This window comes from Dama dama, chromosome 18 (genome assembly GCF_033118175.1).
Source record: "Dama dama isolate Ldn47 chromosome 18, ASM3311817v1, whole genome shotgun sequence".
NCBI lineage: Eukaryota > Metazoa > Chordata > Mammalia > Artiodactyla > Cervidae > Dama > Dama dama.
In genome coordinates, this window is record NC_083698.1 from 87,405,203 (window position 1) to 87,426,848 (window position 21,646).

Sequence of the window (21,646 nt, forward strand, 5' to 3'; positions counted from 1 at the left end):
GGGCCACAGGGATGTATCAGACTCACAGAACCCCTCCCTTGTGCCATGAGGACCAGGGACCCCCCCCCAACCCAAAGGATATTTGTTCCCCAGAACCAGAGATGCCTATCATGTGGAGACACCCTCAGCAGGCAGGGGGCATGAATTCTATTCTGTGCTCTATTTCCATCAGCTCACCCCCTGTTTTATCTCTATAGGGAATAGAACGGCCATCTCTCACCTCCCCTGGGGCCAGGTCAGCCTCACAAGGTGATCATTCTGCTGACTGTAGTGAGGTGGTGGGGAAGGAGACGTAGAATATGCGAAAGAAAGGGGAAGCCATGTTGAGTCCTGGTGAAGGAACTGGGGGAAGGGGGCAAAAAACAAATAGAAAGTACTTCACCCATGTCTTCTTCATGGTCTCTAATTAGTCATTACCCATTTTTGCCTCCTTGACCCACCTACTATTTTTTTAGTAACTTTTACAGATATAATTCACATACAAAACAATTCACCGATTTAAAGTGTACAATTCAAGGGGGTTTAGGGTTTTAATGTATTCACAAAGCTATTCAACTATCACCACTAATTTCAGGATATTTTTATCACCCCCCAAATAAACCCGGTACCCGTTAGCAGTCACTGCCCCATTCTTCCCTCCCCACTCCCCAGACCCTGGCAACCACTAATCTGCTTTCAGTCTCTATGGATTTGCCTGTTCTGGACATTTCATATAAATAGAATCATATAATATGTGGCCTTTTGTATCTGACTTCTGTACTTAACATATTGTTTTTCAGTTTCTACCATAGTGTAGCATGTTATCAGTACTTCATTCCCTTTTATGGTTAAGAAATATTCCAAAAAAAAAAAAAAAAAAAATATTCCACTGTATGGATACACTTCACTTTTTTATCCATTTATTAGTTGATGGACATTTGGGTTGCTTCCACTTTCTGGCTATTATGAATAATGCTATTATGAACATTAGTGTGCAAATGTTTCTACAAAAAGATGTTTTTAATTCTCTTGGATATATATCAATCTAGGAGTAGAATCAACTGGGTCATATAGTAACTCTATGTTTAACTTTTTGATGAACTGCCAAACCATAGCTGTACCAATTCTTTCACAACAGCAAGAAATAAACCTGTTATTTAAACCAAGCGTTCTTTGGGGTTTTAATGTGTATACAACTGGGCCTAGTTATTAATGGCACACTTGGCCATCAGGTCTTCAGAATTTTGTAAATGGGTACATACATTTTAACTGACAAGGTGTGTGTTATCTGCCCAATAAGACTGGGTGCAATTTGGGAATAAGGATCTTATCTTTCTGCATCTATCATAGAATCCAGCATGGTGCCAGGCTCCACAGAATTAATTTAAATAGTTCCGGATGCATGGGTGTAGGGTTCAGTCTAAAGAACACACGGAAGACAGAATCAGCCTTCTACTGCTATGAGTCCTGAGAATTTCCTTTTTCTACCATTAGTCTGAGCTGCACCTTTTTAATTACAGGACACTGTATTTTCTGTTGAAATTTATTTGGAGAGACACTAGGTGCTGCTGGTTTCCCATGAAAAAGAATGTTGCTAGGAATTATCCAGTAATATTGGAAGCCCTTATTACCAACAAGTTAGGAAGAACTTTGATTTTTCATTTTTAGCTTTTGCCAAAATTCTTTCCAGATAAAATATTTACAAAATATATAATATGTTAGGAAGAATAATATCCCCCCACACCAAGATATTCATGTTTTAATTTCCAGAACACGTTACATGACAAAGGGGAATTAAAGTTGCTAATCAACTGACCTTGAAATAGGAAGATTATCCTGGATTATCTGGGATGTAATCACAAGGATCCCTTAGAATGGAAGAGAAAGGACGATGTGACTATGGAGAAAAGACTCAAATCTGACATCACTTGCTTTGTAGATGGAAGAAGGGGACCATGAAAAAAGGAACACAGACAGTCTCTAGAAACTGGAAAAACCAAGGAAACAGATTCTCCCATCGAGCCTCCAGAATGGAACACAGCCCTGCTGACACCTTGGTTTTAGCCCAGTGAGATCCTCTTTCAGATTTCTGACCTCCAAAGCTGTCAGGTGCTTATTTTGTGTTGTTTCAAAGTCATCAAGTTTGTGGTAATTTGTTACAGCAGCAGGAGAAAGTCAATACATACATACATACATATACATATATATATATATAAATAAATAAATATATAAAATAACATTTTCCCCACCTCATCCTTTTAAAAGTATGAATCTCCTTCTTAGGAAGACAGTGGGATGGGGGAGCCAAATTGGGAGTTAGGTAACAGTTTACCAACATAGAGTTAATTTATCATTGTATTCTGTTATCTAGTATATGTGATGTCAGACATTAATAATAATTACATTTTATAGTACTTTATACTTTTCTAAGAACTTTAATGTACTGTTCGACTTGATCAATGAACAAACAAAAATCATCACAATAACTTTCAGAAGCTCTGCAAATTCACTGCTTCCCTTTTTGACAGATTAAAAACAATGAGTCACAAAGAAATCCCAGAGACAGGTAATGAGAAAATGAGCATTTCACTTGCATCTCTTCCAGGGGTGGTTCTCAGCCCCTAATATCTTACTCTTTCAAAGAACTTGGGTCCAGGATACTAGAAACAAAAAACCCACTTTCCTAAGGACATCTGTATATCTGCAGGCATTCTGCTACCGTACCTAGCACTTAGGGAGAGAGTTCAAAGACATTAAGTTAATTGAAAGCATCTACCTTGGGCTTACAATGGCCTGAAGTCTAGTAGGCAGGCAGGTCTAGCTATTTCAGACTTTATATTATGTTAATAGGATTTACAGTTCCCAGAGGCCTCTCCTCACTGACTCTCCCTCCTACCCCGCCTCCACCCTCCTCTGAACTCTGGCAGTAGCCTTGTTGGCCAGGGGTTTGCCACTGTCTGACACTGAATCTCTAGTTTGAACTTATCCCTCTGGCCTGTCTTACTCTGGATGCCAGAAGTAGAAAAGTCTACCCTGTTTGTGGCCACTCGAAGCCCAACTCTCTATACAAGTCAGATAGACACATCCTACAATTCATGTCACCTAACATTCCCAATCTCCAACTGATGCCCCAGCTTCCACCTTCCTCCCTCCCTCCCTTCCTACCTTCTTTTCCTTCAATAAATATTGAGGACACATCTCTTCTGTGTACTGCACAAGACACTTGGCATAAGGCAGTGAAGAGCAAGCCCACTCTCTAGCCTCTGACCCTGACACCTACAGGGAAATGCACACATACATTAAATAACAAATTCTGAAAAGGGGGAAACATGGGGCATCCACACTCAGTTAACAAGCAGACTGGCTCCAGCTCCCTTAATAAGCTTGCAATTGGTTATTTTCAGCTTGGTGATACCATTCTTGAGGGGTATCATAGTGTAATGATTAAGAACCTGGGCTCCAAAGCCAGACTTCCTGGGCCCAAACACTGCACCTGCTTTTGCTAGCTATGGGCAAGTTATTTAACCTTTCTTTGCCTCAGTTTCCTCAGATGTAACAAGGATGATGATAATAATGCCTCCTAAGGTATGATTAATGGTGATAAATTAATAGCACTGAGTCACTCTTAAATCAGGTCTTTTGATACATGTAAAACATGTATTATAAATATACTGTATTTTATATAGTGTATATAAAAAATATATATATTTTTTTATCTTAGCCTGGTATATATTAGGCTAAGATCATATGAAACAGCCATTGTCATAGACTGAATATCAGCAACTCCAAATGTTTTAATCTTGGCAAAAGTTACGTAAGTGTAGTCACCATCTTTTTACAGAGCAGTGGGAGAGTGAGCAGATGAAAGGGCAAAGATGGGAGTGGCTCTGGAAGCCACAGAAGCTAGAAGAAAGGTGGCCTCTTCCCTCTTTAATCAGCACAGCCATTAAAACAGGTCAGAGTGAAGGGCGGGAGGACACACGGAAAATGAACAGGTGCTACAAGACCATCTCAAGCAAAAAGCAAAACACCAAATTATAATGCAATCTTACAACTGCAACAGCATAAAAGAAAGTATTCCTGGACAGATATTGGAAGGGAGCATCAAAATGAAAACAGCTGGTGCTTTACATAGCCTGAAAATGCATGAAAAGCCTTTATAAGCTTTTAAAAATCTTGTAAAGTGATTTAAACTTGATGGAGCTGAATACTCTAGCCATGATAAAGCTCATTTCTCCCTTGAATTCTTTGATATCCTCTGCTGGTTTTCCCCTGCTTTTCTGGTTGTCCCTCAGCTGTCTGTGTGCTCTTCTGCTCTGCCTACTTCTTAGATGTTAATGTAAATATGTAGCGTCACATATTGTTACACCTATATTACACTTACATAGTGTTAATGTAGTGTTAATGACATCACTAATAAAATACTAAAGGGCTCCATCCTAGGGTTCTTGCTGTAGAAGAAACACACATGAGTTAGAGAATGGTAAGAAAAAACTGAGGTGAAATGGATTGGAATCGGAGATGTTGGTGCAAATTTGCAATGTTTAAACTGTGTATGTGTGTATGTATAGCTACACATGCATGTATATATGTATAAATAATTTATATTTTCAAAGTCTGTCTGCTGTAAGGACCTAGAAGCAAAGACACCCCAGTAGCAATGAGCTCACATAGCTCCCAGATATTGGTTTCTAATACCAGTTTTCACAAAAAAGAACCAGGGATCACCAGAGAAATAGTTGATTCCAAGACCGGGGCACAGAAACTGTAAGATGAGCCAAAAACATATTTTCAAGACAGAAAGTAAGGAAGTACTCCAAAAAATGATGGAAGTGTGTCACAAGAACATGGGAGTTTGAAGGGATTCTTACCAATCTGGGGAATTTGAGCCAAATTTGAGCCAAAAAATTAAGTAAAATAGCAAATTATAAACCAATGAGAAACAGGAATCCATCAGTCTAGTAATAAATAGATAAATAAATGTTAAATAAGTGATGGAGAAGGCAGGGCTGTCACTGAGAAAATGCCAAGGACCAAAAGATAAATGTGGTAATAGTGCTAGAGGTGAAAAATGATTGATTTTCAATCATCAAAGCAAAGATTGGGTTATCATCAGTTAATTTGGGGGGGAAATTTTGATAAAAGCAGGATTTCTGCATGGATTTAAAGTATCTCCTCAGATTATTAGCACTGAAGCAAAAATACTTACTATACAGTGAAGAAATCAGATACCTTGTCTGAGTATCAGAATTAACATCACCAATGAGAAGCAGCAGATGGTAATTTGCCTCTGGGAGTGATACCCTGAGAAGAGCAGAGAAAACAAAGAATGTGGCTTACCATCCAGTTATGCAATGATTATGTCATCAGCCACTGCAGTCGCTGACCAACAATGCACCCCAGGAGGAATTCAGGATAGAAAACAGGATGAGGTGCTCAGTGCTTTAGATAGTTAGATGTTTATCTCAGGAAGAATCTTCATGAACCCAGATTCTTGCATCTTCCCATACATGATAAAGCACTAAAATCACTAACTGATAGCTTTTCCTTGTGACTAGCAATAACCTTTTACCAAGTCATACGCTTGTTTGCACATACTCCGCAGCCAAAAATCAAAAATATACTGACTGCTCCCCTATCCCTCTAAAAGAAACTGCCTCAGAGCTACTGAGAGGCTATCTCCCAGACTGTGGGCCTCGGTAAAACCCTGAATAAAATTTAAACTCATAGCCCTTACATTGTACATTTTTCTTTCAGTCGACAATCACATCATTGATACAATATTTTGGCAGGGAATTCAGAGCCTTAATCTAATTATGAAGAAACATCAAACTCAAAATGAGGGCTCTTATATTTTAAAAAGTGGGGAGGGCTGTATTCTCTTAAAATGTTACTGTCATAAAAGACAATGAAAAGGTGTGGAATTATTCCAAATTAAAGGAGATTAAAGAGACAGGATAACTAAACACAATATGTGATCCTAGACAGAATCCTGTAATGGGGGTGGGGGGTAATACTATAAAGGAAATGACTGGGCTACTTGACAAGTTGGAATGCAGATGGTAGATTACAGAATTGTACAGATAGGTGTTACATTTACTGAAGATTATAACTATATTGTAGTCATTTAAGAGAATATCCTTGCTTTTAAGAAAAAAATCACTGGTAAAAGGTAAAGCGCCATGATGTATGCAATTTACTCTCAAATGGTCCAGAAAAAAATATGTATGTATGCATAGAGAGAGAGCACAAAGGAACACAGTGTGAACAACAGATGAGTCTGGGTAAATGGTACATGATTGTTCTTGTACTATTCTGGACACTTTTCAGTAACTATGAGATTACTTCTAAAAACGTCTTCTCGAAGGGGATGGGTGCCACTCCTGGCCGACTTCTCTGCAAAGTCTACACATCCTCTGTGTCATCACATGTACACCAGTGCCTGCCTCACACCCCAGACTCCCAAATATTCATCTCTACTCCATGCTGTGCTCTTGAGTTCCCAAACTCTATAACAGTTGAGGGGCCTCTAACCAACTAGTTGGGGCAGTTAACATAATTTAAGATGGCTTGGTTAATGGAAAGGTTGAGAGCTCTGCATTTCAGCTCATAATTATACACCATATATAATAACCTGTACATACAGACACAGCTATATTTACATAACATTGATATTGGGTATAAAAATTCACTAAGGAAATCAAAGCATTGTCATTCAATATGTGTGCATGTGTGTATGTGTGTGTGTGTGCACATACGCTAAGTCACTCAGTTGTGTCCAACTCTTTACAACCCTATGGACTGTAGCCTGCCAGGCTCCTCTGTCCATGGGATTCTCCAGGCAAGAATACTGGAGTGGGCTGCCATGCCCTCCTCCAGGGGATCTTCCCAACCCAGGCAGCATCAGCAGGCAGGTTCTTTAACACTAGTGGGGAGCCCTTGCCATTCAATACTATCATGCAAATCCTCAAAGATTATTGCCTGTTCTGAGAACTGCATGTATCTGCATCTTGTCTTTGTAAATGACCTCACGTGTAAATTCACCAAATAAATATTTTTTTTTTTAAATGTTGGTCACTTCTCAGCTTTTAAGCTAAGACCAGGTATAAAAAGTTTGCATTCCCAAACTTCTAGACCTCACCCAAATGTGCCCTGAACTTAACATCCCTCTCCCTGAAGTCATCATCTTTCTTCTCTGAGCTGGGCACCATGCCCCTCCCAGCTGCTCAGGTTGGAACCTGGGAGTCACACCACCTAGGTCAGAATCGGGGAGAGGGCACACAGCAGCTGCTGGCTCTGGGGCCACGTTTGTTAGATCCAGCCCAGAAATATAGAAGCCTTGCATGCCACCCATTCAACTCAGTTCCTAGTTCCAATCTCAGGAGCCGCAAGTACCTCTGAAATCCTAGTTACCAAAAAGTCTGACAAACATTGTTTCTGTTTCATTTCTGCAGTCCAGGAAGGCTGAATCAAAAGCAGATTATAAGAAATGCTGAATGAGTTAATCTACTACAACTGCCACACACCCCCATGCCCACTCTCAGCACCACCGCCTGTCCATGCAGCTAACATCAGTCGCTGCTTATCTTTTGAAGCTCAACTGAAGGGTCACCTTCACTTTAGTTTCCTGATTCCTTGCAGACCAAGTTCAATGTCTCATCTTTACCTTCTAATCCTCCATTACAGCACTTGCCACACTGAATTATAATCATTCACCTTTGAACCTATATCCTGTGCTAAACACTGATAGAGTGTATTCTGAGTGCCCAGCACAGCGCCTGCGACAAAGTGAAAGGTCACTCCACGTTTACTGAACTGATGAATAAACAGTGATATACCCTCCATGTTCCCGGCTTCACCTACAAGGGGTTTAAAATTTAGGTCCATGAACACTAGCACCCATGGGTGGGAGTTACTGGTAAGTTATCCTTAGTCAGTTGAATCAATAGCACCATCCTCCTGGACATCTCCCTTTTCAAGAGGCCCAGGAGCAGCAGCAGGAAAGAAGAGGGAAGGCTCGGGTATCAATAGACCCAGAGGGCACAAACCCACTGTGCACTCGATGCCCCACTCTGCCTGCCATCCAGCCATCACTTATCAGCCACTACCGGGGACAAAAGCTTCTATTTCATTATTAAGCCACAACCCATGATAAGATCAATTTGTCCTGTGTGGGTCTTTTTGCTCTTCTATGAAGGGAGTAGCCTACCAGGCAAGCTCCAATATCCCTTTCAGATGGGATATTCTGGGATTCCATAAATGCCCTGATGGGCTTGTACAATGCAGGCCTGTGGTCCGTGCACCCACCTATGTGGGATGGACTTCCCATCTAAGCCACTAGTGACGGGCAGATCACTCAAGCCCAGACTCATTCTGAAGCCCTCCTCCTTCATCACCCTGGATCACACCCTGACTCTTCACTATTATCATCCCTTGACCAACCCACTCTCGTTGGTGTCCAGCACCCTCCTGGTATCGCAGTTTGGATAAACATGCTGTGTGAACCCCAACAGACTGTAAGCAACTTCAAGGCAGGGTCTCTTTTTGTTTTTTTGGAAAAGCGAGAGGGCTAAAATGGAGAGAGAAGACGGAGATGGTTAGTGAACCCATGCTAGTTGCCAGATCAGCCTGATTCCCTCAGCCAAGTCTGCACCAAAACTTGGGAAAGATCTCAACAGTCATCTTTGCGGTTTGTACAGCATCTAGGTATGGCCTGTTATCATGTGACGGCTGAATGACCAGGGATTGCTAAAATGAGGACCCCAGCAGGAAGCTTCTGGCCCCAGGTGCCTCACAAAGTAAGGCTCACAATTGTTGAAAATTCTGTTTCCTTCCGTACCCACGGGACTCACTGACTCACTGACCACCAGTCACACACAAGTGCTGACCAAGGTGCTGGAGAGGCCCCTGGAAAGCTCCCTGGGAAGACTTTTTTTTTTTTCTTTTTTTGCCCAGTGAAGTTCCTTTTATTTTTACATTAGTGCAGTTCAATTTATAAAGAATTTGCATATCTGTTATTTCATTCAGTTCCTACAACTGTGCTCATCGAGGCCAGGATAATAATGTTTTCTCTGGGAAGACTTTTAGAGATAGCGCCCCTCTCCACTCTTACCTCCTGCTAGACAAGTGTATCTTGTTGGTCCCTCTCCAGAAGTTGGGTGCTGGTCTGATGGACCAAGTGTCAACTCAGAAGAAATCAACTTTTTAATGACTAAATCTGGGAAGCAGAGAAAGAACAAAAGTTTCATTTGCCAAGAAGTTTGCCACAACCATAAAAAAATGTGCAGGTGGAAGAAAGGAAGGTCCCTAAACCCCTTGAGAGATAAGGTAGTGGAGCTGCCTGTTCTACACCCCACTCAAGTACAGGGGTTCCTTAAATACAGGGACACACTGCCAGAAGCTTCCTGCTGGGGTCCTCATCAGGAGTAAGACCTCAGGCCCAAAGTTGGGCTCAGCATCTGAGCCTCAGGGCACTTGCCTCATCCTATAGCCTCCTTTTCTCAGCTATCTTCCTTCCTGATGGGACCAGAATGAACATCCCCAAATCCTCTACCAAAGGAAGCTAATGTACCTAAAGTCAATTCTAGTTATATTCCCACAGACCTAGGGAAATGGCACATCCACTAAAATGCCCGAAGACAAAACTAGCAGTAAAATAGCACAGTGGAAGAATGCAATACTAGCAAAAATTAAATCTCTTACTCTGAATGGATAAGGTTGGTATTTTCAGTCTTATGTTCATTCATTCTGCTGTTTATTAAGCATTTAATATATGTGCCAAGTTATGAGAAGTCCTGAGAGTGCGAAGATGAACAGGACCTGGACACGACAGTGAGGGGGTCTATAGAGTAGTTGGGGAGACAGAGAAGTCAATTTAAAATGAAAGTACAAGAAATGACTGTGCTCAAGGCTGTATGAATAAAGTGTTGAAGGACCTCAGGGAAGTGCCTGAGCTTCCCTTGGTATGGAAAAAATCAGCATGGAGTGATGCTTTAGGTGAGTCTGAAAGGACAGGACCATACTGCAGAGGGCTGGAATGGGGCGCCAGGAGGGACTATGAAGGTGGAGGAAACAGTGTGTCTAAGGATCCTGCCTTTGGGAAATGTAAACCCAGTGGGTGATACAATGTAGGTGGTTAAAACCGACACAAACAAGTTTGGTCTCCAGACTCCTTCAAATCTCCTCTTTCTGGCTAAGTCTCCAAAGTGGGCAGATATCCCAGGGGACAATTTCTTCCCTTTATTTAAACCAGTTTTAAAAGTGAAGCCTCAGACTGGGGAACTTCACACCCTTTGGGTGGGTGTCCTTGCCCTGGCCACCTGTATAGTCCACAGGTGTTGAAATAAAGGTAAGACAATGGACCTGATTCTAAATACTAACCCTCAAAATACTTTTGACTATATGGACAGCACAGCTTCAGCTAATAAAAAATTTGCATGTAATTTGCATTTAAAACCTTATATTCATGTAAGCTGGTATCAGTCTTCAAATTCACTCTCTCAGATACGAAAGAGAGGGTTTCATCCCTCAGTAGCAGCCCACAGGGATGGACAAATTTACACTGAACCAGAGATGGTCTCCCTGCTGAAGTCAAGGGGCAGGGTTTACCCATGAGGGTCATTGGTTTACAGGTGGCCTTTGCTCTTCTGGGCTCCCTGCCCTGTGGGTTTCTCAGAATCATTGTTATTTAGGTGACTTAGGAGATCTGGGTCCCAGGAGAAACAGCTGTCACTGCTGAAACTCACATAAAACTGTGTGGTAATAGAGAGTCTATTTCACAACTTTCAGTGTGAAAGAGCTCTGCAGTTAGGAAAAAATGAGGCTCCGTTGAAATTATGAGGCAGCTGGTTGCCAATGAAGAAAGGACCACCCAGACAAGGCCCCTTCCTTCCCAGCCCAGGCCAGAAACACAGTCCCCTGGACTCCTCGGTGGGGACCACGATCGAGGATTCCACATTGCTCTTTGCTGAGAGGCAGTAGAGAGGCAGAAAGAGCTGGGCTGCTTGGTTCAGATAAACAGCTTTCAATCCAGGTTCTGCCATCCCTGGCTCTGGACCTTGGGCAATTCATCCTGCCAAGCCTCCATTTCCTCATCTGCAAAACAGATATGCTTTACAAGGCTGCTGCAAAGATTAAGTAAATAACATAGGGGAAATGCTAGCAGTCGACTTTAGCGCAAGCCCTTAATATAAGGCCGTCATTTTTCCTTTGTTTACAGCAACGTTTGTGGTTAAGAAATCAAGAAGAGCTCAGTCTTAACTCCCAATTCTGCCAATTCTTTGCATGGGGGAAGAAACCTAACGTGGTTCAGCACCTACTTTGTTTCAGAAACTGTGCTGGTTCTTTCTATACTTACTTTCTTTATAACTGAGAATGTAACCCTGAAATAAAGGTATTATTAATTTCCATTATAAGGAAGTTAACTCCAGAGAGATTAAGTAATTTATGACTTAAAGACTTAAATATAAGACAGGATACTACAAAATTTCTAGAAGAGAACACAGGCAAAGCATTTGGGGGCATAAACTTTAGCAGTAGTTTCTTAGTCTCTCAAGGCAATAGAAATAAAAAAAAATATATATATATATATATAAACAAATGGATCCTAATCAAGCTTGTAAGCTTTTTCACAGAAAAAGGAAACCACAAACAAAATGAAAAGACAACCTATGGACTGGGGGAAAACATTTGCAAATGATGCAACCAAGGGCTTAATTTCCAAAATATACACAACAGCTCATAAAACTCGACAACTTTTGGCTATATAGACAGCACAGCTTCAGTTAATAAAAAAATTGCATGTAATCTGCATTAGTGGAAGCAGTCTTCAAATTCATTCTCTCAGATATGAGAGGGTTTGGTCCCGCAGCCCACAGGGATGGACAGAAACCTATAATTTCAAATGATACGTGCATCCCAATTGTCATTACAGCAATATCTACAAAAGTCAAGCTAAGGAAACAACTTCCACGTCCATTGACAGACAAATGGATAAAAATATGATATACATATACATACAATGAAATACTTAAAGTGAAAGTGTTAGTCGCTGCGTCATGTCTGACTCTTTATGACCCCATGGACTGTAGCCAGTCAGGCTCCTATGTCCAAGGAATTATTCAGGCAAGAATATTGGCGTGGGTAGCCATTCCCTTCTCCAGAGGATGCATCCTGACCCAGGGATCAAACCCAGGTCTCCTACACTGCGGGCAGATTCTTTCCTGTCTGGGCCACCAGGGACTCATCCATAAAAGAGAATGAAATAATGCCATTTGTAGCAACATGGGTGGACCTAGAAATTACATTAAGTGAACTAAGTCAAACAGAAAAAAACAAATGTATCATCACTTGTATGCAAAATCTAAAAAATGACACAAATAAACATATTTACAAAACAGAAACAGATTCACAGACATAGAAAACAAATTTGATTACCAGAGGGGAAAGGAGGGAGAGGTATAAATTAGCAGTTTGGGATTAACAGATACAAACTGCTATATATCAAACAAACAACAAAGTCCTACTGTATATCACAGGGAACTATATTCAAGAGATTCAATATCTTATAGTAAACTATATGGAAAATATTCTGGAAAAGAATATATATAATATATAATAAATATAAATATATATAATAAATATAATTTTATTATATATTATCTAGGAGATTCCCTGATAGCTCAGTCAGTAAAGAATCTGCCTGTAATGCAGGAGACCTTGGTTCAATTCCTAGGTCAGGAAGATCTGCTGGAGAAGGGATAGGCTACCCACTCCCATATTTTTGGGCTTCTCTTGTGGCTCAGCTGGTAAAGAATCCACCAGCAATGTGCAGACCTGGGTTCGATCCCTGGGTTGGGAAGATCCCCTGGAGAAGGGAACAGTTACCCACTCCAGTATTCTGGCCTGGAGAATTCCATGGATGTATAGTCCATGGGGTCACGACTAAGTGACTTTCACTCACTTGTATTATACAATAAAGGAATATATATATTATATATATATATGCATCACTTTGTTGTACATCAGACACTAACACAACATTGTATTATACTTCAATTAATAAAAAAGAATGATCCCAGTTCTAAAGTTAGCAGTCATCTAGGAGCAAGGGGACAGAAGAACCAGCATTGCCTATTTAGCATTATTAGTGCAGAAACTTGGGCTGAAACTTACAGCTGGAGACTTTCTCTCCATTTGAACCAGCACAATTCAGCCAAGAGATCAGTCTCTCCATCACTAGTTATCACCCACGGAGACAGGCCTTGACCCTCCTAAGTCCTAGGAAGACAGGCATACCCAAATTAAGCAGGCTTTGGGGTTCATCAGACCTGGTTCAGACATCAACTAGTTACATGATCTGGGGCAAATTTAACCTCTTGGCCTTTGTTTCCTCATCTGTGAAATGGGGAATGATAACATCTGTGAGGATTAAATGAGATAATGGATGTAAGTGGCCAAACATGGTGCTTGCAGTCTTGAGAAGTTGCCAGAAAGAACCCTGTAGTAGCAGCTTCACAAGACAAGCTGAGCACCTCAGAGCTCTGGGTAACAGATGGGAACTTCCAACATCTAGGGCACAATTATACAGATGTTTACGCCTCAGATTGGAGATGCTCAATAGGGTGGCCTGGGGGGAGGAATGCAGAAAGCTCACAGTTATCAACCTGCCTTCTTATCCTTTTCTCCCTCCACCTCTTCTTCCCGGCAATCTTCCTGATTTGCAAGGTAATAAATATGGCTCAGTCTCATTACCTTATCAACATACCCCACACACTATTTGAAATTCTAGGACCAGGGACCAAGGAAAATTTATTTCTCTCTGTTGTCTGATCTAAATTCTCTCTCTTTCCTTTCTTAGAGTATCTAGCACAGAGAAAACTAGTCAAATAACTGGAAAACTTAGTTTGGAGAAAGGGGAGGGAAGACAAGGAATTTATGTTCTTAAGGGTAGGGAGGGACCAAGTCTTCTTCCTTTCATTTGGGAGCATTTGCAGCCTTACATATACCAATGCTTAAAATTATTAATCAGACACTGATTTGCTTCTTTGCTTGTTTAATATCTCCTCAGAATTCAAAAGCACAGAATCATTAGTCCCAGGAAAGCAGCTGTGACTATGGATCTTTCTATTCCATCCAAACCACCTGGAAATAACATCATATCCTACAGGAACTTAGGATATATCCTGCAAAACTTTTCCAGGATATTATGAATACTGACTTGAAAATAAAATAAAGCATTCAGAAGCACATTACTTTCAAAGTTTAAAGCAGAAATTATGGAAGTTTAAAGCCCACCCATGAGAAGGTTTTTTCCAGTGTAACAGCTTACACACAAACACATATACACAATTCCAGGCTAAAATGTTTGGTCTGTAATCGAGGCAGTTAAAGTACTAAGGTATTCCTCCCTAGATTTAAGCTTGTCGATAAATATATGAAGTATTTCTTACCTCCTTTTCATTTACCACTTACATTCACACTCTGTGTCCAGACATATACATGCATGTATATACACACCATTAAGTGAGCAAACAGGTCAAACTGATCAAGTTTAATGATTCTGTGGTTATCGTTATTATCACTTGAATGCATCACTTCTGTTCCATTAAGTCTGCTCACCTTAGATAGTGCAGATCGCCTAGCCTCCCAGATTATTTAATCACCCCCAAACCCTCACAATACAGATCACTATGATGAAGAACAGAAAGATACATATTAGACTGTGGCAGAGCACAGGTCTTTAGGATCCAAAGATCTCTACAACCAGCAAGAGCAGATGGGGGAAAGCAAAGAATAAGGAAATGATACTATTTGAATCCAACTTCCCTGAGTCCCTCCATTAGTAGTAACACAGGTGAGGAAGATGAGTTTTAGGGACTGAAACCCTATTACTTCCCTAAGTGATCGGAAAAAGGACCCTGGTGACAGTAATGCACGAACACCGTGGCTGCAGGGACGTGGAGGTTTAGCCAAAAGGTTATCCATATGTAGCAAGTACCCCAGCCCTGTTCGGCTGAATTTCTACCACTTTCCTGTGAGGGTCACAGCATCTTTCTGGAATCCTCTGCAGCATAACTAGTTGGGGGGGGGTGGGTATAAATCTCAGAGCTAATTCTTTGTATCCAGGCAGGATCAGAGCTTCCTGATCAGACACCTCTCTTTTAAGAAGGTAGAATTTTCTTCTTAATGGGACTTCAACATTGAGGGATAGACAGCAAAGTCACTCACTCACAATCTCAAGCCAATGATGTACAGCAGGTTAAGGCAGGGAGGGACAAGTGTGGAAGGTCTAGAAGCCTATCCAGGCCAAAAGCAGGTCACTCAAGTAATTCCTAAGAACCAGCTGGTATGCAGGGATTTCTCCAGGATGGCCACAAGTGGTGAGGTTTGTCCAGACGTTAGGTCGTGCCCTGCCCTAAGTATTTCAAGTTTCCCAGTTCCACAATGAACTCCCCAAGTTCACTATCCCTGGGCCCTTTGGACTAGGGGACAATCTGTCACTATTTCAAACTTCCTGGTCCCTCTCCAGCCTGCATTTACGTCCCCAGAGAATTGGGGCAGCAGTGGGCCAGACTCAAGATTGTGATGAAATGGAGTAAATAGTGGGTCCTTGTGTGTGTTTAGAAATTAACTGAACTCTCTTTGGAGTCATAGGTACTCCTAGCTCTGCACTAGGAGTATGATATTAATACAAAACAAAACAAAAAAACCCCCTTATTTTAAAAGCCACTCACTTCCCCAACTTTTGCACCTCTCAATCCTAACCTCTCCCCACTCCTCCCTTCATGCACAGGCCACCAGAAGATGCTGTCCCAACCCTTTCAGTATCTCTGGGGCCCAAGGATAAAATGGCATTAATGGCATTTGACAGAAGATCCCACCCCACACTGAGGATTCCTCCCAGGTCAATACAGTGAAGAAATAAGACGGTGACATAAGAGAAGAGGCGGGAGAAACCAAAGCCTGTCCCTTCTCACAGAAGAGGCACAGAAATCGGAGGAGTGAAAATGGCATCATCTCTTGCCAGAGGGCCACCAACCACCACCGGCTGGGAGCCGCATGATCGCTTGCTTCTCCTCCGGACTGAAGTGCAAGATGGTCAGGATGGCAGTGAGCGTCTGCTGGCGGCCCAGGGTGTCCGGCAAGGTCAGGAAGCGATAGATGATGTTCTTGAGGTACTCCAGGTTGGCTCCCTCCCGACTCTGGTCCCTGATGTTCTTTGCGATGTGGCTCTGCAGGGCTCCCACCTCCTCCCGATGGCGCTCCCCCTCCTCCAGCAACCGGTCCTGCAGCCGATGCACTTCCACCTCCAGCCGGTGCTTCTGCTTCCTCAGCGACGTGATCTCCACCTCCTTGCGGGCCAGCTGCTCGGCATACAGGAAGAAAGTGGGCTCGCTGGCCGCAGCGAGTTGCAGAGCTTGGGTCAGGCTGTCCGGGGTGGAGGTGTCCGCCTGGTCCCCGGGGCCCGCGCCACCCACAGGGCTTCTGCGCCCCGGCAGCCCGGAGGACAAGGCCACGGATCGCAGCTGCTCCAGCTCCAGGTCCTTCTCGGCCAGCACGGCCAGCGCCCGGTCCCGCTGCTTGTGCAGCTCCTCCTCCAGCTTCAGCGTGCGGTCCCGGAAGTCCAGCTGGCTCCGCTCCAGCTCCTGCCGGTGGCCGTGCTGCAGCCGGGCCATCTCCTGCTTCCAGCCCTCGGCCTCCTGCTGGTGCTGGTGCTCCAGCTCCTCGCAGGACAGCCGCAGCGAGATGTACTTCTCCTTCAGCTCGGCCAGCTGCTCCCGGGCTTCCTCCAGCTCCTTGCCCAGGTTCCCGTCTTTGACATTCTTGCTCTTGAGGACCACCTGGGCCCGCATCTTGTACCTCTCAAATTCCTCCTTCAGCTGTTTCAGCTCCTGCTGGTAGTAGAGCGCCGTGGCCTTCTCCCCATCAGCAGCCTCGGAGCTGGGCATTATCTCCAGGTCGCAGAGCTTCTCCACGTCCAGGGTCACCTGGCTCTTCCTGGCCGCCACCTGCAGCAGCCTCTTCAGCTTCTCCATCTTGTCCTTCAGGACGTTGACATCCAGACTGGACTCATCTCCATGGCTGTCCAGAGGGGACCGGCTGGAGGCTGCTAGCGCCAGCGTCTTGTTCTCCAGGTCTAGCTGCAGAATGCGCTCCTTCAGCTTCTGAATGGCCAGCTGGTCCTTCTGCTTGGCCTTCTCGTAGGTGCCCAGCAGTTCCGACACCTGGGATATTTGATTCTCCAGGGCCGCCACCCTCTGCTCTTCCAACTGCGACTGCTGGCGCAGCTGATCCTCAGCAAGGGCTGTCTGAAAAAACAAGGGAACAGGTGGAGATGCATCCAGAAAAGCCACAAGGTGGGAGGGCCAACTTTGAGGAAGCAAGGGAGGGGGGACAAAAGGGTTATGGGATGGGGGTGGCCTGGCAAAAAATGGGAACTGGGAATTTTTCTGAGTTTGGGAGCTTCAAGCTCCTGTAACCTGCTCTCAGACACACATTATACCCAATGATATTAAGACTCTTTGGAGATCTGCTACTGTTCTGCTTTAGCGTTTCTACTCTCTCCACCCACACACCAAGTTCACGTGTAAAGTGTGCTCTTCACCATATGACATTCTTTTCCTCTTCCAACATTCCTGCAAGTTCAGAATTGACTTGGATCTCTCCCCACGCTCAAAGGAGGCACTGGAAAATAGCCTATCTTTCCAGACAAGGCAAATATTGACTGCAAGCAATACAAGAGGTGATTTCTTCTGTGAAAATTCCCTTTGTCCCCTTCAGCCACCCTACCTACAGGCATCCACTGCTCCCCCTAGACAGGCATATTGCTATAAGCATCCACTCCACCCTGCACTGCACAGCCACTGCTACACCGCTTCACAGAACACAGCTGGACAGATACCATGCCCTGATGCTCAGACATGCCCGGACGCTCAGATCTGTCTGGTCCGACTTCAGACTATGCTCAGAAACTCCACATCCTGTTGGAAGCACACTCTGTGGATACTGTCAACACCACATAGAAAAGGATTTCTCAGGACCCACAAGTGAAACTTTTTGAAGAGCAACAAAAAATCAACAGTGCAGGCACTTAGTTCTAACTGTCAAACGAGGAGAAAAACCTAGTATTTCCCCATATGTCACAAGTGTGTGTTGACTCGTGTCTGACTCTTTACTTCCTTATGGACTATAGCTTACCAGGCTCCTCTGTCTATGCGGTTTTCCAGGCAAGAATACTGGAGTGGGTTGCAATTTCCTACTCCAGGGGATCTTCCTGACCCAGGGATCAAACCCATATCTCCAGAATGTCTTCTAATGGCAGGTGGATGCTTTACCACTGAGACACCTGGGAAGCCAATTTAAGTTAAATGACTCATGTTTGAAAGAGATGAAGATAATTACCTTCCTCATTTCCTGCTGCAACTGAGCCTGGAAATGGCTCTTAAGGCAGGCGGCCTCTTCTTGAAGCTCCTTCAGCCGGGGGTCAGGCTGATTCTTCTCATCTCGAAGAGCCTGAAGCTCACCTTTCAGCTCCTCCACCTCACGGGTCAGCTGCTTGGTCTGCAGTTCAAACCCTTCCATCTGACCGGCTGCATAGGCCCGCCCGGCCAGAGCTTCCCGGGTCTCTTCCAACCGAAGCTCCAAGTCCTGGCGCTGGGCCCTCTCCTCCTGCAGCAGTTTCTGGAGCTCACGCAGCATCAAGGCATGGTCACTCTGCTCTTGGGCGCGATCATGCTGCTGTGTGATAAGCCGGGCTTTGGTTTCTGCTATCTGTTCCTGCAACCCCTTCAGTTCTCCCTCCAGCCGGCCCCTCTCCTCCTCTGCTTTTTTACTGGCATCCTCTAAGTCCTGCTTCATCTTCTTTTTGTCCGCCAGGTAAGAAGCTTCCATGCGGGACTTCTCCTGGGTGACTGTAGCTAAAGAGCTGGTCAAAGTAGCCAACTGAGTCTTCAGCTGGTGCAGGCGTTTGTCCACCTCCCCACCCCCAGATGGGCCGTCCCCACTACTACTGCTAACGCCACTCTCTGACCCGCTGGCCTCTTCCAACTTTGGAGGTGGTGGTCCACGGGCCAGTCTGTCATCTTCTACCCCAAACTCACCCTTGGTGCTGGTGAGACTGGCCGCAGTGTCCAGGCTGGCGGCGGTCCCTGTGCTATCCTCGCTGTGAGTGGAGCATCGGTCATCCACAGAGTCAGGAAAGGTGAGGCCTTGAGGCTGCGCACCTGCGAGGCCCACATCCGCCTCGTGGGATACGGACAGTACCTTAATGCTGGCCTCCAGCGCCTCTTTCTCCTTCAGCAGACTTTTATAGGCACGGACTACATCCTTGAGACGTGTCTGGTACTGGAGGAGCTGCTTCTTCTGAGTCTCAATGGTCTCCAGCAGGTCCTTCTTGCTTGGGCCGCCCCCGAAATTCATTCCAACAAACTTCTCCATGAGGGTTCAGGACGGGTTGCTCCACGCCAGGGTTTGGACAGCCTGGGAGAGCTTCACGAAGATGCTAGCGGGGGTTGTATGCGACGGGGAGATAGCTGTCCCCCTCCGCCGCACATCCGCTCCAAGCAGCCGTTCGAGACCGGATGCAGGGCGGCGGGGCAGCAGGGCAGAAACGCTTGCCAGGTCCCAGGCAGGAGGGCGGGGGCGGGTCCTATCCTAGAGGCGGGGCGACGCTGGCACGAGAGGAGCACACTGCCAGGGCTCTCCCGCACTGTCCCAGAAGCCGCTCCGCGCTCCCCGCTCACCCAGCCACAGCAGCACCGGCCGGAACCCGGCGCACGACAGGCCAAAGATTTAAGATGAGCGTAGCTCCATCCCCACTTCCTAACTCTAGCGGGTGGACAACGGCGCTTCCGGGTCTGCTGGAAGTGACGAGAGCGCGAAGTATTAGGCCCCGCCCACTGTGGGCGCGAGGTGGGCGGGGCTACCTCAGCCGGCCGGTGGGAAGAGAACCCAGCAGGGCCGAAAACTGGTCACTCACCGGCGGAGCATCGGTTCTTCTCCACCACAGCAGAGCAAGCAGAGTCGAGTACACCGGAGTCATTTTGGTTTGGTGAAGGCCCCTGATCTTGCCCTAGCGCTAAGATCAGCGAGGGACGGGGGCGACATCGCAATGAGTCCTTACCAAAGACTCGAGTGAAGGACAGGCCCCACTGTTTGGGTGCTCAGTACCGTTGTCCTTAAAGAGGAACAGTTAAGACTGCCATTTAGACCACAAAGATGACAACCCTTTCTAGGACAGTATTTGACACCTAGACAGTGTATAAGGTAATCATTATTACACCTTTCCTGAGTTCTGCTGGGTTCATTTAACAAATATATATAAATAAATATATATAGGCATCATGTCCATTCTAAGTGCCACCTATATTTCAGAAGCTTCACAGGAGTTTTGCTATTTAGTCTTTATAATTATTCTGCTGAGCATCATTAGCACTATTTTACAGATAGTGCAACATGAGGCACAGAGAAGGTAAGTAATACACCAAGGTCACACAGCCTTGGGTTTAGAATCCCATGTAGATCAGCCCGACTCTCAACGTACGAAGTGGTATGCCAGGTGATCACCAGGAAGGGACAAGTTCTTACCCTGAAGGAGCCCACATCTAGAGAAGCAGCAGCCTGCAAACACAAGTATATTCAAAGTGATACTGAAGTTAAGAGGAAGGAGCCCTGTCTAAGGAAGACAGCGCAGGCTGTCAGGGGAAATGCGTTGGAATTTGAAGGGTAAGTACTGATTGTAGAATGTTGTAGAAACAACATTCTAGGCAGAGGGAAAACTTGCAAGGACTCTGGAGCATCAGAGAGTTTGTCTCACCTGGGAAGCATTGAGAATCATTTCAAGGCAGTTGCTTAGGGTATGCAAAGGAGGTGGCAACAGATACTGCTGACACAATAGATGAGCACCCAAATTAAGGTATTTGGATTTTACCTTTGGTTATAAGACACTAAAGGATTTCCATCACGAGAGTGGCATCAAGTCTTGTATGACAAGGTGGAGATACCAAACTGCAGAAGACCATTTTCAGTCATGGGGATCAGATGGTAGTGAAATAGAGCAATGATAACAGGGATGTAAAGAGGCTAATTAAAAAAATGAAATAATGCCATATGCAGCAACATGGATGGACCCAGAGAGTGTCATACTGAATGAAGTAAGTCAGAGAAGGAGAAATATCATATGGCATCCCTTATATGTGGAATCTAAAAAGAAATGATACAAATGAACTTCCTTACAAAATGGAAAACGACTCACGGATTTAGAGAACGAACTTATAGTTGCCCAGAGGGGAAGGGATAGTTAGGGAGTTTGGAATGGACATGCACACACGGCGGCTGCTGCTGTTTAGTCACTGAGTCTTTGCAACCTGATGGACTGTAGCCCACCCGTTTCCTCTGTTCAAGGGATTTCCCAGACAAGAATAGTGGAGTGGGTTGCTATCTCCTTCTCTAGAGGATCTTCCTGACCCAGGAGTCAAACTCCAGTCTCCTGCTTGGCAGGCAGATTCTTGACTAGTAAGCCACCTGGGAAGTCCCTGTATTTAAAATGGATAACCAACAAGGACCTACTGTATAGCACATGGAACTCTGTTCAACATTATGTGACAGCCTGGATGGGAGGGGGGTTGTGGGGAGAATGGTTCCATGTATATGTATGGCTGAGTCCCTT

General features: G+C 44.6%; 1 protein-coding gene across 5 annotated transcripts; it reads right to left on the minus strand.

The window, feature by feature from the left end:
- Positions 1 to 211: 211 nt before the first annotated feature.
- Positions 212 to 19,823, minus strand: GCC1 (GRIP and coiled-coil domain containing 1). Of its 5 annotated transcripts, none has more exons than XR_009696737.1 (3): positions 18,382 to 19,823; positions 13,153 to 17,288; positions 212 to 9,196 (listed from the first exon to the last, which is right to left on the minus strand). XR_009696737.1 is itself a non-coding variant. In XM_061165729.1 (2 exons), exons 1-2 carry the CDS (start codon positions 19,414 to 19,416, stop codon positions 15,993 to 15,995), a joined length of 2,331 nt encoding a protein of 776 aa, XP_061021712.1. In that variant the 5' UTR covers positions 19,417 to 19,823; the 3' UTR covers positions 212 to 15,992. The 5 variants fall into 5 exon arrangements, 1 of the variants encoding a protein (XP_061021712.1); XR_009696736.1 differs by having other exon boundaries at positions 212 to 11,073; XR_009696739.1 differs by having other exon boundaries at positions 212 to 5,283; positions 9,092 to 17,288.
- Between the last annotated feature and the right edge of the window lie 1,823 nt (positions 19,824 to 21,646).

What these genes read in the sequence shown, in the direction of transcription:
- GCC1 (XM_061165729.1), bottom strand. Translation starts at nt 19,416, where the DNA reads ATGGAGAAGTTTGTTGGAATGAATTTCGGGGGCGGCCCAAGCAAGAAG. An exon ending in TGCAGCAGGAAATGAGGAAG is followed by an intron (nt 17,289 to 18,381) that starts GTAATTATCTTC and finishes TTGTTTTTTCAG; the next exon opens with ACAGCCCTTGCTGAGGATCA.